Raw genomic sequence first — 15,724 nt, 5'->3', positions numbered from 1 at the left:
CTTTCTGAGGAGTATTACTAATCACCACAATTTGCAAGGGCCGTAAACTGCGCAGGAATTCGTGGTGGAGCCCAGAGGAAACTGCTGCTCCCTCCGGTCCCTGGAATCCTCACAGCCGGCGAGACCAACCAGCTGCTTCGCTTCTCCCAGGACTGCCCAGCATTGCCCATGTACACAACGTACCTGTGTTAGTATGGAGGACAAATACCGAACTCGGACAGGACGGACCTGGGAGCACTGCTAGCCCACAGAACGCGCTGACAGCAAGCGTGATTAAATCAGCCCCAAATAATAACTTAGAATCAAGAAGTTTTACTGCCGGAGAGCTTGGAAAGGAGCTTTCCGGATAGCTGCCAGAAACACCCAGGATCATCACTGGTTTGAGATCACTCGAGACATAATCAAACTCAGCAAATTTTCTAAGAACACAACAAAAAAAAAGAAGTAAGACACCATACAAAACCACAACTGACGGAGCACAGAAATAAAACCATGCTACATTTATAATTTTTCAATCTCTAAGAGTAATTTTTTTTTTCTTAACAGTAGAAGACCTGCATTGAACCTCAGTGATAAATTAGGAACTGCACCAATCCTCTTTAACATAAAAAAGGTTTGGTTTGAAGCAGCATTTGAACATCACTACATTTGTTTGGTTTCAGCAGCTGCCTACAGAATTTACTCCCCATTACCCCCCTGGTAGATTTGCACAGGCTTTTGCTTAATTCGAGGATCTTTCCGGGGCAGAGGTTTGCCCAGCACCACCTCTGCTCCCCCAGCAGATTAGGGAACCGCACAGCAGTCTCCGCTGTGTTCCACTCCACAGCATCTTTCATCCCAGTCACCTTTTAAGCTCCTTATCTGATCTGCCTCTGCCACAAGCACCTCTTAAGTCCTCAGCCCTTCCTCTAGTAGCTCCCCTGATACAGAGGCTTTTAACCTTTATAAAGCAGCTCAGCCCTGCCAGCTTTAACAGCAGAAAACCGACTGCCAACAAGCGATGTTTTTCTAGCTGTATCTTCTCCCAACCTTTCTCCTCCCTTCCCATCACTTCAGGCTCTTGAAGGACATTTTTTTATAGAAGTCTTTATATGCTCATAAATTCCTAAATATTCTGAATTACAGCAGCCTCTTGAGCTCCCCTCACTCTATCCCCCCATAAAAAAACCCCACCAACAAAATAAATCCCACGAAAACACAAGCCCAAGGGGTTCAACTTTTGGATTGGGGTGACGTTTCCTGTAACTCGCTGGTGTAAGTTGGCCAGTATCTCAGTTTAGAAGGAAGAAATTGCTAGCATTTTGTTGCAGTCAAGCTTGTTAATTTTTCTCCTCTTCCTCTAGCTTATGTACTTAACGCATATGCAATAACCCCCAACCCAGACGGAATTTACAGTTGACTATACTTTTGCAGGTATTTAAAGGAATCTTTTTAAGTTCTACGTTCAGAGAACAACCCATCAAAAATGCCGAGCGAGCCGAGACAACTGAGGCATGTTACTGTGCAGGATTTTCCTGTTACGGCTACAAAAGGACTGGGAACACAGGCTAAGTGAAAGGAAAGGTCAAGAACTACTGCCTCGCACACCAACTGATGTTGCCATAATTTATTGGTTGCTGATTTAGATCAGTTTATATATGTAACATGCAAGATGAAGAAAATCAATTGTTTATTACAAAAATATGGATATCACACAGCTCAACATCTATGAATGGCAAATCCAAATCAAGTCTCAGTGCTGGTAGCAAATGATGCACCTACCAATTTTTTTTCTCTCTAGTAAAAAGAATTACTTTATTTATGACTAAAAAGCACACAGATGACTCAACACATTAAATATTTAATTAAACCTGTTTGATAACTTGATTACAGCCAGAGAATCTGCTCAGCTGCAGTAGCACAAGAGAACACGGAGCCAGCGAGGAAAGGTGGAACTGCTCTACTATGAAACATGCTTTAGCATGAAGTGGGAAAGCCCTGCTTGAACTACAATTCATCTGGAGAGGACAGGCCAGTCAGCACACAATCCCAAAATCCAACTGTATTTCAAAGTCACCAGTTTCTCTCGGTCTTCACTCGGTCATTTCTGGTTTGAAAGAGGTGGCAGAACCTTCATTCGGAAGGCACCACAGGCATCCCCATGTCCACGAGCCGACAGACGAGGCTCTAGGAACACGTCCCCTCCTACTGCAATTCAGCACAGGTTGGGTGTGCATCGACCCACTGCAGCGCTTCCTCCAGGTATCGGGGAAAGGAGCAAAGGGTACCTCACCAGCAGCCTCACCATTACTAACCAATAAATGATGCGGGGAAAAAACTCAACCCAAGTCTCTTGCAGCAGAATTTTGTGCTCAATACTACATACCTTGCTATCGCATAAACTCAAACGGAATTTCCATTAAAAACAGTAGGAGCTAGAAGTGCAGCGCTTAATATAATTATTCCCATTTTTATACTTTGCTGAGCTATTTAGATGATGTCTTTTCACACCATTCTCAGAGGTCATTATTTGGGAATTCAAAGAGCTTGAACTCCCGATTTCTCCAACAGGAAACCACAAGAGAAAACCGATTAAAGCAAATTAAAAAAAAAAATCAAATGCCCAGCATATTTTAAGTTACAGAAATTAAAAGCAGAAGTGTATCTTGTTTTTTAAATGACATCTTATCAGGATCTTTGTTTTATGTTGAGTTGAGAGCATAAATGCACCTAACGATTTTTTCTAAGGCTTCTTCCAGTTAATTGGTAGCATTTTCCTTTAAAAAAGTGGCTTGTTTATTTTCCTTTTCACATCCTAAATTAGTATTTGTATTAGCAACAGGTTGCAATAAGTCTTACTCTCAGCCAGGCTGTAGTATAGCAGAGTGTATTGTTCTTTTCCAAGCATCAGTTGCTTGGTTTTCTAGGAGTTTTTCACAAGGATGGCTAAGGTTTGCAGCGCTGGACAAAGCGTGGATAGAGACAGACATCTCGGATATGGTGTCTGTTCAGAATCCAAGTTAGGAACCGTTCTAATCCCAAACCATAGCCACCATGAGGGCACGTGCCATATTTTCTCTGTGAAATTAAAATCAGAGAGTAGATATTAAACATTTTCTTGTTATTTATATTATAATTGCAGTAATACCACCAGAAAAACCCCACAAAACCATTCCAAGATTATTTTCTGAAAGATGAGATAAACAGACTGTGCTCTTTTCAGGCAAGACACTTGTGTTTAGTTGTCCTGAGTTTCCTGAGGCAGTGTAAGGACAAGAAGAGGAAAATGGAAGGTGAAAGAGAAAGTCTTAACGATTCTTTTTCGGCCACCTCCTTTCCCCCTCCCGTTACACTAGCTACAGCTCAGCCATTCAAGCCTGTGAAGATCAAGCTCTTTTTATGTAACCAGAACCACTGCAGAAGTCATTACAAGGGGAGCACACCCGCACAGCCCAGTCTAAGGCAGGGGATCTGGTAAGGGCAGCGAGCAACCGCAGCAAACAGCAGCGATTCTAACCAAATGCAAACTCCTACCCATTGCTTTTTGCCAGTGGTTAAATGACTATCTACTTTGGGCCACCAAAAATGTTTCCAATTTAGACTGCATCATCTCAAGAACAGTTTAAAAAAAATAAAATCAACTATCATATGTGACAAGCAGCACATCTAATTTGTTTCACAAACCTGGTCAGTGTACCAGTAGTACGGCGTGGGATCGATGCCCTCTCTCCTGTAGCCTTCAAGTAGCTCCTCACTATCCCAGGTACGCATGGAGCCTCCAACGATCTCACCAACATTAGGCATCAGCACATCAACCTACAACACGAGATCAAACTATTACGATTAAGCTGCCTGCAGGAGGGGGAGGAAAAATCGCCCAAACTTAACACTGTATTCCCATAACACATTTTACCACATAATTTTAATTCTCTGTGACAGGAAGGCAGGCAATTCCTTCTGGACCCAACTTATAGATGGAATAAACTAACTGACTAGGTTAACCTCTAATACTCTTGGCTACACTCAACTGTAAAAATAACACCAAAACCCAACAACAACATTAAAAAAAAAAACCCACCGAAACTCCCAAAACACTCCCCCAAAACCCCACAAACACAGCAGCGCCCCTAACAAGCACCCCTGCCCCTCGCTGCCAGACAGCCAGTCTTCAGACAATACAGTCTCCGAGAAGCCAGAGAAGTACTGCCAAGAGACTAGGACGTACCCGAGGTGGGAGAAGAGCATGCTCACTATGATCTACCCACATTTTATTAGCACTTCAGAGTTGCTGCGTTTATTTCTGTAGGCTCAACAAGCCGCGCCAAGAGACAGCCAACCCAAAACCCGGGAAGAATCCTCCACGATTTTCCCATAGTACTGACTCATTCTGTGCTCACTCACGCTGACGCTCCCCATTCCGCTTAGAGGCCTGCAACGCTACGTGAAACACCAACTCACAGACTCGGTAAGCCGGGAATCGTCATGGCAGCGCTGCATATAGAAAGACTTGATCTCTGCAGGAAATCGGCACAACAAGATGGGCTCATTAATGGTGTCTGTCATCAGCCTCTCAGGAGCTTCAGGAATATCCTAAGGTTAAAGAAGGCTTTATTAATATTTAAAACCAAAACCACTCCAATACCTTGAGTCCCACATGTATCAGGCATGAAACAAAGACAGCTTCAGACCACATGTATCCGCACATTCATCCTATACACCTATATTTTTAAAACAAACTTATCCTAGAAAAAAATATATTTAAGAACATAAATATCAGGGGAAAAATATCTGTTCAATTAAAATCCAAGTCTTCCCAATGTTTCTGACAGAAATCTGAGGAAAAACCTAACCTGAAATGCAGACTTCCCAAACAACCAGCAAACACTGAAGAGCCTTATCTCCTTTCTCCCCAATACCGTTTTCCACAAACCTCAAGACTAAGAAGTTTCAGTGTTTTCTTGTTATGTATATGGGCTATTTCTAAAAAGCTCAACTGATGAGTTACACAGAGGAGCCTAGTGTTATTTAGGTTAAAGTTTTCAGACTGAAATTTGATAAACTGTGAAACACCTAGCAGAAGTTTCATTTTGATTAATTCAGCAATTTTACTGTTTAAAACTGGGGAGAAGTGAAGGATGGCACCAGTTACACTGACAGGCAGGGAACATCAGTGATGATGTGATCACGGCTTGTTAAACTATCCCTGAAAGGTTTAATTTAAACTTCTATTGCACCAATGGTGTCACGCTTTTCTTAGATTCCGAGTTAAAGTCAGAAGATTAGATTTTTTCTTTCATAGGAGAAGACAGCCATACCTGTTACTTGTTTTAATCCGACCCCACACTGCACTACAGCACTGACTGCCACGGAAAGGGGGCCGGAGGAGCCACTAGAGCACGCACAGCAAGGAAAACGCAAGGAACACGGGCCTTGTGCAAGGGCAGCTCACAAAGCACGTGTTAGCCCACAATGGGGGCAGGCAGGGAAGAATCCTTATTTCCCTCCAGAACCTTCAGTTCAGGGCAGTTTGAAGGCCCTTCCCTCCCTTCATCTCTGTCATCTTTGATACAAATGGGAAAAGCAGTAACAGCAAAAAACCCAACACATCTGTTTTGAGCTGCCAAGGTTCCCCCTGAATACGCTGTGCAGACTTTGAAGTTTAACAATTGTATGATCTCCTCCTAAAAATCTCATTTGTCTTAAATCCTTTGATGACTGTGGCTACAGCATCAAGTCCTCTTGAGATTCAAATCACTTTGCCTTGCATGTTGGAGAAGAGCAAGACAGAACAGACGGACAGATGACAACACAGATTTTGATTCCAACGTTCAAAGACATCACGTGAAAACCCATCCCACGCTTGCCTTCCCCAATACGACATCACTACACCTGCCAGCACAGTCCAGACAAAAATCCAGGCCTTGCTGAAGTTTACAGCAAAACTCCCTTTAACTTACATGGGACTACGATTTCATACCTTCCCGCTACCATTCCACACAAACCACACCAGAGTTACACACCGACAGTACACCCAATAGCACCACGGGCCAAACATGCTGTTCTTCACGGGACTTGCACACCCTTAGTGCGGGGCAGGGGGATTTTCTTTGGTTGTAATTCCTACAGAGGCTCAGAAAGACTTACTTCTCCAAACTCATAGTAAGTGCCATCTTCCTTCTTCACATCGTGTTCCTTTAACCACTCAATGGCTTCAGTATAGTTCATTCGTCGGAAAGGACGTTTAGGGGGCTGGAAGCCCTGTAAATCAGAGTAGACAGTTGAAGAGTACCAGTTTTAAAGAATACTACCTTTCTAGTTAATCAGCAAGTCCACTTCCAGGCTTGAAGCACACACACTACTCTTTCCAGCTCACACATCAACAATTACTTAATAAATAAACAAACAAACAAATCAAGCTCAGTACTAAAACCCAAGAACCAAACCCAACCACCTTCCAAGCCCAGTAAAGCTCACAGAAAAGAAGCTGAGAAAGATGGCAGGAGAGAAGGGAGGAAGAATTTTCAAAGCTGTTTCCTTTTCTGTACAAATTCGTTGCGTGCGCAGGTGTTTCAAACTCAGCCATTAGCAGAGGTTCACTCGCAAGGCCACAGAAGAACATTTTTGTTTCCCTGCGCACAGATCGGCTTCAGAACCCGCCTTTGTGAGGGGGGTTGTGCTTCTGCTGTCTCCTACCTCCTGCCCCCGCCTCAGCCCAAATTTAAAACTGAACCTCCCAGTGTTTATCAGGAAAACAGCTCAAAATAAGAGATGACTGAATTTCTATGCGTTCTGAGAGAAACGCTAGCGACAGAAATAAAGTCAGCAGTCTCTTAAAGCCATCTTCTTTGCAAAGGCACCAGAAGACAAAGGGTCTCTAACAAATGAAAATAGCTTTACAGAGCTCCACATTCCAGGGTAGAAAGTAAAACACCAGTTGTTTCATTGCTCCCTTGTGCTCAATCTGCAAGTACCAGCCGATCAATATTACGAGCTCTGGGTTAGAGGGGTTTATTCCACTGGTACAGTGCACATTGCAATAAATCCCAGCACACTGGGATAATCCCAGCACTCCTGCAACTCGCTGGCAGGGAGCTTCTTCCCCCACAGCCCCCTGCTTCTAGAAGAGTCATTACCAGCCTTGCAGCATTTTCATTCTTTTGACGTTATTTAGTATTTTTTCTTATTATTAATAATAGTAAGCAAGCAGAGCTCGCTGCCATGCCCTGCCTTCCCCAGATGAACATGCTGATCAGGAAAGGCTAAAGATTATATTTTCTTGGCTATTCCCGACTGTTCCCCATTGTGCCTACCGGGTTGAGGTCATACAGTAAGCTTGATGCAGGTGATTTCAAGACTCTGTCCACTACGTCACAAACCAAGCTCTCCAGACGGTCCAATAAATCCTCGAAAGTTATAAAAGGACATTCAGCTTCAATGTGAGTGTATCTGAAAAACAAAGTCATGCGGTTACAAAACCATGCACAAGCAACAGATCTTTAGTTATGAAAAAATTCTCACGAGAAAAAGCTCCCACAACCCAAGAATACACACTTTTGTCCCCCTTTTCATTTATCCCACTTCTACACCGTAAAGAAAATGAAGCCATAAAAAAAAAAAAAAAGACAACAGCATGAACTGATGAATTGTATTTTCTAAAGAGACAAAGCTTCCTAACAATGTATGAGCTCTGTTTCGCCCAGATTTTCCTTGACTAAACGTCAACGTATTATGACCAGCTGGACGTTCACGGAGACAAGGTATTATCTCCCACCCCCAAACAGACTTTTGCTCAGTCCTTCTGCATCAGCATTATGTTGTCTGCTCACTGTACGTTCTGTCATCCAACCGCCTGCCACCCCCAGCTTTATAAATTCACTTCTACATAAAGAGCAAAGTATACTCTGTCCATACTCTGCCAAGTGCCTGCGGGTCCTGGACTGCTCAGCTCTGTATGACTGAGCAACACAGAAGACATCTCCTAACGCTGGAATGCAGGTCTCCAGATAGAGCTGGGACGATTGCGTCAAGTATGCCTCTTCACCAAAATAGTCCAATTTGAATAGGGTTGAGCCTCCTTCCACCTGCGTCTGGACTAAAGTTGGCGGAGTGACCTGTTAAAGAACAGGATGTCATTACTTGAGTGAAGAATTAAGGACAATGATGACAACACACAAGAGCAGTGAGGTAAGACACACTCTTCCAGAACATCATCCTACAAAGCCTGTGTACGCACACACACAAGTACTTCAGTCTGATACCCCTCAGCACGTTAAAAAGAGGAACGCGGGCTGTTTGTGAATCACGCTGTAACACTTACACGCCCCAGTGTGTCTACACACCTTTGAGTGTCTATGTCTATGAAAGCAACCAAATAATAGTTTCCTAATATACAGCTTTTCGTTTGCCCCTTTCAGGTCAATTAGAGAGTCTACAGTTTTTCCAGGAAAAAGATGGCCTTGAAGCCAGGACATTCAAGTAGTCATTTGCTGACAAAGGAAAATATACTTACTTCATAATATCCATTGGCAAAGAAATGATCCCTGAAGGCCTGTACTACCATGGAGCGCACCTTGAAGATTTTGGACATATTCTCCCCTCGAATCATCATATGCCTGTTGTTAAGTTGCACATCAACCTCCGAATCCTCATTGAGCAGATTGTCAGCCCCTCCTGCGGGGGCCAGACCAATAAGCTCCCAGTAATCACAGTTCAGCTCGTGGCCTCCTGGAGCCTGCCAATTTGAGGAGAAAGAAAAATTTCAGAAGCCCACTTTTTGCCCCTTGGATGTCAGCATCTTTGTACTATTTGAGCCAGGTTCTCCTGCTGCATAGCAAACTTCAAACAAGTTGAAAAAGCTTGCTTAGATCACAGCAGAGGAAGAACTAGCTCGCTATGGTACCTCTGAGTTTCTTGGTCAGACACCCGAACAATCAATCCCTCTGCACCAGGCAGCACCTCGCCCCCGTGTGAAAAGAGCAGTTCCATGCCGGCTAATCTCCCCTGCCCTATCTGCTGCCCCGCAGCAAGCGGAGGTGTGTCCCCACGCCAGGCTCAGCCCTGCCCAGGTGCAGAACAGACCTCTCCATTTCTGGTCTCACCAGCTCCCCCGTGTGGGTCACACTGCGCTTCTCTCCCATAAAATGGTATTTTTTCATTCACGGTATTTTCAGGGTATAAACGCAGATTTTCAAAATCTAATCAACAGATTCTTACAAATCTGGTGAGTTTGTTACATAAAAGCATCGCATCATTGTGATGAGACATGAAAACACGATGCGTTCTCGATGTCCGAAACACTGTGAGCAGTACCATACCGTGAGCAGAACAGTCACACAGTTCATCTGTCACACTGAACTGGGGGGGGACAGCAGCAGCTTTGGGAGGTTTGTTCTTTTCTCTAAACCAAATTCCCTCCGAAATAATCTAATTATTTCCACCTCTGCTTCTCTGTCCATCAGGAAAGTGATAAACTGTTGAAGGGAGGGAGAACGCAAACACGCCAACTCCCGTACCTGCTTGCCTTCCGGAACAAGGTTGAGCGTACCGTACACTGCAACACTGCTCTCCGTAGAGAGAATTAGCCCGTTGTAACACTGACACTACAGAGAGAAAAAGAAACAAAGGCATGGTTACAGTAATTCTCTATGTTTCCTATGACATATATTGCAGTAACAGACACGATTAACTCATAGTCACTTATAAATAGTTCTCACACTGACAAAAAACTCTAGCGGCAGGAGGTACAATTTAACAACCATACAACTTAATCAGTAGGTTTAGGAGAACTTCCAAATGTCTATATAAAAGGAAAACAGATGAGGTATGAGCACTTTGCTTATTTAATGACAGAACATAATTAAATCATCACAACTTACCAGATCATCTGACAGGACACACTGAAGAAAACCTGTGCCATCTCTCAAAACAACAAACATCAAATTCTTTCCTAGTTAGAAAGAGAAGAAAAAAACCCCAGAGAGTCTCAGCTTTATTCACAGATCCATCTGAACAGACAGCATTCGGACAGTATGTCCCAAGACATATTAATCACTGATATGGAGATCATTAAGGGACGGTGATCACATTCTTCCATTTTAAAAAACAAAAATGCTCCAGGTAAACACCAAATCATTAGCACCGTCACGGAAGCCTTTCACAGAGCTGCGTTCTGTATAACAAGTTAAAGTAAGTTTCAACAGACATCAAGAGCAAAGCCTGCTCCATCCTCAACAGGGTTGAGACTGTTTGGCCACGACATAGCCTCAGACGCCCCGAGGGACTACGAGTCCGCATGCAGAAATGCTGAACGCACAGGCCCAGGGTACACCTAACACAGATGAAGTGATGTCACCCTGCTCACCCACCTCTCTGCAAAAGCATCTACTTACAACAAGAATTTGCTAGAAACTGCTCGTGATATCCAGGATCCACAACCGCTTCGTCAAGTTCTTCAGTGATAATCTGAACCAACACCTGGGGAGTCAGAACTACCTCTGCCTTGCACTTCCACCCCCCAACCAAGGCCACTGTGCTGACCAGAATGCCCACCACTCTGATAGCAGGTATTACTCCCTAAATTTATTTTAGAAGTCATGCTTCTTTATATAACTTCAAAATTCCAATTTGCTGATTTCACTACTAGTTAGCTCCTCAGTTTGCAGGAACAGTTTAAAACACAAACCAAGTCTTCTTCTGAAGAAATTCTGCAGGACTAGCCTCCAAACTGACAATCCCATATGATTTCAACTAGGAAGCGTCTATATGCTCATACATCATGCAGTGTTTTCAGTGTTGTAGCAACCACTGTGATAAACCAAAGGCGGCACCTAATTGGTGGTTTAAAAATGTAAGAATAGGTGCTGTCTGATTCATATAAAGCATCCAAATTCTGACGGCTACCGAATGTGTTCCATCTCTCTGCACAGGTTCAGTAACTTCTAAACGCCTGTGGTTTACCTTGTCTCCGTAATCTGTGAATCCAGCCAAAAATCTTCACTCTCTGGCCTCTGTAAGCCTTCAGAGCATCAATCTTCACCTGTAAAGCAGGGGATAAAAGCAATCAAATAAGAGAGACGATTCACCATTTAGATGGTATTTCTCGCATAATTACTTAAAATACAAGTGTATAGGACACCTCCCTCCCCAAAACTCCTCCCAGAAGCACCTGAAGCAAAGTCCCACCCGGTAAGCACAGCTGTCAATACTGAACAGCTGTTTAGTAAGGAAAGAGTATTTTAGCGAGTTATATCGCAGGCAGTACATTCAGACAGCATTTCCAGAGTCCATAAACCCAATGGGCACCTTCAAAACGGATCATGGCTGAGGCAGTTAAAGCCTGCTACAGTGCACCGGTGTAGAAGAGACTGTGATTTCAGCACAGCTGGGCCCGGCTGCCCCTTTCCCAAAGAGCAGCCATGAGAGCGCAGGGCTCCAATCAAAACCACCTTCTACACGTGTATTAGAAATCCCTTCTACACAGAGTCCACCCAAAAACCCGTCGCAGAGCGGCACACGTAGTATCTGCTGACTAAGCGAAGGACTGCACCAAACCACCAAATCCAGCAGCACCCTCCAACAGCCAAATAAGAACGTGCCTCAATAACTTATTACAAACAAGGCAAAACTAACAAACTTTCTAAAACAGAAGTATGGTCTCTACCAGCACACAAACACAGACACAGAGAAGTCTGATGCGTGAACTAAGGTTCAGATACCCACCAAGTGCATAAGAAAGACTGAAGTCTATGTCCTAGAGGACACGGATAACCAGAAAAACAAAGTTGCATTTATGGGCAGCAAAAAGAGAGTGGCCTTCAACAGCTGTCAGAGCCAGAGCGCAGAGACAGGCCCTATCTTTGTGCAGACAAGACGCTCTAACACAGGCCATGTATCAAGCACGCTGGATCTTACACATTTTGGCTCCGGAAGACTAGTATCATTCTTGATAACAACTTTTTTAGCTTCCTCCAGGTTCTTCTCTCTTCTCAAGAGATCTTCTGCCTGGTGTAAAAAAAAAAAAAAAAAAAAAAACAAAACGTATTAAACAGCTGTAACCAGGCTTTGTGAGATTCCCACTCTTTACAATTACTGATGAAGAACATTTCTTCACACCAGTAAGAACAAACTGAAGCTTTTTTGGAGGGGTGGGAATGACAACAATGCTGCTTAATTGTTTTGGAAAAAAAATGTGCTATCCTTCCTCCAACTTAGCACCATCTGCAACCTACCTCCTTCTTCTCCTTGGCTTCATTCTTCATTTGTTCCCTGTGCCACAGTTTTTTGACATTTTTCATCTGTGACTTTGAAATAATGGCCCATCTCTAAATGAATCCAAGAAGAGAGCAGAAGATAAAAGATTACATTTGTGTCCCTTCACACAAAAGAGCATTCAATAATTTCTACTAGGAAGCTCTAATGCTACAGTACCTCATTTTCTTTTTGTGAATCCACATAAATAGTAGGAAACGGTTCCTTTCCTGCTGTCATCAAGGCCTAAAAAGGGGGAGAAAACAACAGAATCAATGGCACTGCAAGCGAACTGAATCATCCTTACAGAGACCGAGCAGATATCCTACTTCTGATCCTGCTGCTAAGAGCTGCAAGAACAGGTATAAAATTTACACTGGAAATACAGGCCAATCACTTGAAACTAAAGTGCAGGTGTGGCGGTGTGCTCTCCCGTTTTCCCCCCCGGCTCCTGCTCGAGCCATGGTCATCAGCGGGAGTTGTTATGGGTTGCGCTTGAACTGTGGGAGATGGACAGCAACATAACCAAAACCCTGCCTGGAGTGGGAACCTGGGTATCTTGTTCCCATGAGAATATGACTATAGGTCAATTCTCTTACTCCATAAACAGTGGACAGCCCAAGAGCCCTTTGAGCTCTCCTACACGGCAGCAGCTGCACACCAGGATCTCCCCTTGAGTGGGGACGCTCGCTTAAGGTTCTTCTCCTCGAGGTTGAGAGATTCCTTGCCACAACAGATTCTCGGTAAGTGACTAATAGCATGCTAAACTTTGAAATCTTAGCTAAGGGATCTAAGGATTGATTGCGCATATAGAATCCTTTAGACATAAACTGCTGACCAAGTCTGGGACTAGGATTGGATCCAGCCGCACCCAGACTCCTCTCTGAGAAGGAGTTTAGAAAGGCAGGGGGTCCTTTCTGAGCCTCGGGACTCAACGGGAGGGTCTCCCTGAGAGCTTGTCTGACCCCGGCCTCTATGCAGTAAATAATCAAGTGTACCCTGGCATGGAATCTCATAAAACGCTGTCGCATTCACTGCTAACTTTGTTAAATCACTGTTTTATGTTAATAAACATTTCACTACTTCTCTCTTACAAGTGAAGTTAGTCACTCCGCCCGCAACACCTGGCACACTCTTCAAAACAAAGAGCAGGTGTTTTCCAGTTACCTTTAGAACAGTCTTGAACGGTTTCTTTTGTGTCCCATCACCGGTGGAATCGTTGCCCTCTCGTTCAGAAACATACAGCTCTTCTGCAATACATGACAAATACAGGCAATTACTAAAAAAGAAATAATCAGCTATGGAAATGTTCAGGAAGAAACTGGAAACACACAAGGATATAAAATCTTCACGGTTAGCAGCAGCAATAAACCTTCAAAACCAACCAGATGGTCAGATAGATAAGAATTATTTAATATTTTCCATTCTAAAAACCAAACCATGCAGTAAGCATGTTATACTGAAGCCTCATGGACTCCCAAGGCACTGAACTCTTGAAGGTCACTGGCTGCGCTTCAGGAACCAAAACGGAAGCAGCGTTTTATATATAAAATATATATATATATATAAAATATATATATAAAATACCTTTTTCTAGGCAAGCAGGGAGATGGTAAACTGAGAAAAGTCAGCGAGTTCAGGCCGACTTTCAGCTCACTTACAGCCCAGAGGCGAATTGCAAATTGAAAGCACAGACAAGGCCGCCTCCTCTCGCCAGCGCCGGGCACACGGGCCCTGCACGTCCCCGCCGCCCCCTGCCCAGCTGCTCCCATAGAATCATAGAATCATTTAGTTTGGAAAAGACCCTTGGGATCACCGAGTCCAACCATCAACCCCACTCTACAAAGTTCTCCCCAACACCACATCCCCTAACACCACATCTAAACGAGTCTTAAACACATTCAGGGATGGTGACTCCACCACCTCCCTGGGCAGCCTATTCCAGTGTCTGACCACTCTTTCTGTGAAAAATTTTTTCCTAATGTCCAGCCTAAACCTACTGTGTTGCAGCTTGAAGCCATTCCCTCTTGTTCTATCGCCAATTGCCTGTGAGAAGAGACTAGCCCCAACCTCTCTACAATGGCCTTTCAAGTAGCTGTAGAGAGTGATGAGGTCTCCCCTCAGCCTCCTCTTCCTCAAACTAAACAGTCCCAGCTCCTTCAATCGCTCCTCATAAGATTTATTCTCCAGGCCCTTCACCACCTTTGTTGTCCTCCTCTGCCCTCGCTCCAGCACCTCGATATCTCTCTCGTATTGAGGTGCCCAAAACTGGACACAATACTCCAGGGGTGGCCTCACCAGTGCTGAGTACAGGGGGACAATCACCTCCCTCCTTCTGCTGGTCACGCTATTTCTAATACAAGCCAGGATGGCATTGGCCCTCTTGGCCACCTGGGCACACTGCTGGCTCATGTTCAGCCGTTCGTCAATTAGAACCCCCAGGTCCTTTTCTGCCAGGCAGCTCTCCAGCCACACTGCCCCAAGCCTGTAGCGATGCATGGGGTTGTTGTGGCCCAAGTGCAGGACCTGGCACTTGGCCTTGTTGAAGCTCATTCCATTAGCATTGGCCCATCAGTACAATCTATCCAAGTCTCTCTGTAGAGCCTCCCTATCCTCATGCAGATCAACACTCCCGCTTAGCTTCGTGTCATCTGCAAACTGGCTGATGATGCACTCTATGTCCTTATCAAGACCATCAATAAAGATGTTAAACAGAAATGGTCCCAACACCGAGCCCTGAGGGACACCACGTGTGACCGGCTGCCAGCTGGATTTAACTCCATTGACCACCACTCTTTGGGGCCGCCCATCCAGCCAGTGCTTGATCCAGCAGATCGTATGCTCATCCAGGCCATGAGCCGCCAGTTTTTCCATAAGAATTCTATGGGGAACAGTGTCAAATGCTTTTTGAAAGTCTAGGTAGACAATGTCCACAGCATTTCCCTCATCCAATAATCGGGTCATCTTGTCATAGAAGGAGATCGGGTTCGTCAGGCAGGACCTGCCTTTCATAAACCCATGCTGGCTAGGACTGTTCCCCTGGTTGTCCATTAGATGACTTGTAATGGCACTCCGTCAACCTCCGCTCCCAGCTCCCGGGCGCAGCGCCGGTGCAGTCTCCAGGACACACACCGGGGCCCTGGCCCCTACCGGGCCGCCGCTCCACCCTGCCGCGGCGCTGACCGGGGCCACGTCCCCACCCCGTCAAGGCGCACCTCCAGCCCTCCCGCCGCTCCCACGGCGTCCTTCATCCCCACCCGAAACCCGGCCTCCCCTTCCGCCGCCCGCCAGAGCCGCCGGCACCGGGCCGGCAGCCGCCCGCCGCCATCTCCCGCCTGCGGCCGAGGTCGCGGCCCGGGCACACCCAGCCGCCCCGCACGGCCCCGCGCCGCCCGCCGGCCTCACCCAGGGCCAGCGCCGCCGTCCGCCCCAGCACCTCTCCCGCCATGGCCGCCGCCGCACTGCCGCAGCCGCCCGCCGGAAGTGCCGTCACGGCGCT

General features: G+C 45.3%; 1 protein-coding gene across 1 annotated transcript; it reads right to left on the bottom strand.

Moving 5' to 3' along the window:
- Positions 1–1,591: 1,591 nt before the first annotated feature.
- NARS1 (asparaginyl-tRNA synthetase 1) lies at positions 1,592–15,707 on the bottom strand. The gene is made up of 15 exons (XM_074570451.1): positions 15,631–15,707; positions 13,393–13,475; positions 12,406–12,471; positions 12,207–12,299; positions 11,890–11,979; positions 10,936–11,014; positions 9,855–9,925; positions 9,492–9,578; positions 8,489–8,710; positions 7,891–8,090; positions 7,290–7,425; positions 6,124–6,237; positions 4,438–4,569; positions 3,664–3,795; positions 1,592–3,057 (listed from the first exon to the last, which is right to left on the bottom strand). The coding sequence occupies exons 1-15, from the start codon at positions 15,671–15,673 to the stop codon at positions 2,926–2,928; spliced, it is 1,680 nt and encodes a 559-aa protein (XP_074426552.1). The 5' UTR covers positions 15,674–15,707; the 3' UTR covers positions 1,592–2,925.
- Between the last annotated feature and the right edge of the window lie 17 nt (positions 15,708–15,724).

This window comes from Larus michahellis, chromosome Z (assembly GCF_964199755.1).
Source record: "Larus michahellis chromosome Z, bLarMic1.1, whole genome shotgun sequence".
NCBI lineage: Eukaryota > Metazoa > Chordata > Aves > Charadriiformes > Laridae > Larus > Larus michahellis.
This window is presented reverse-complemented; position numbering and strand designations above follow the sequence as displayed.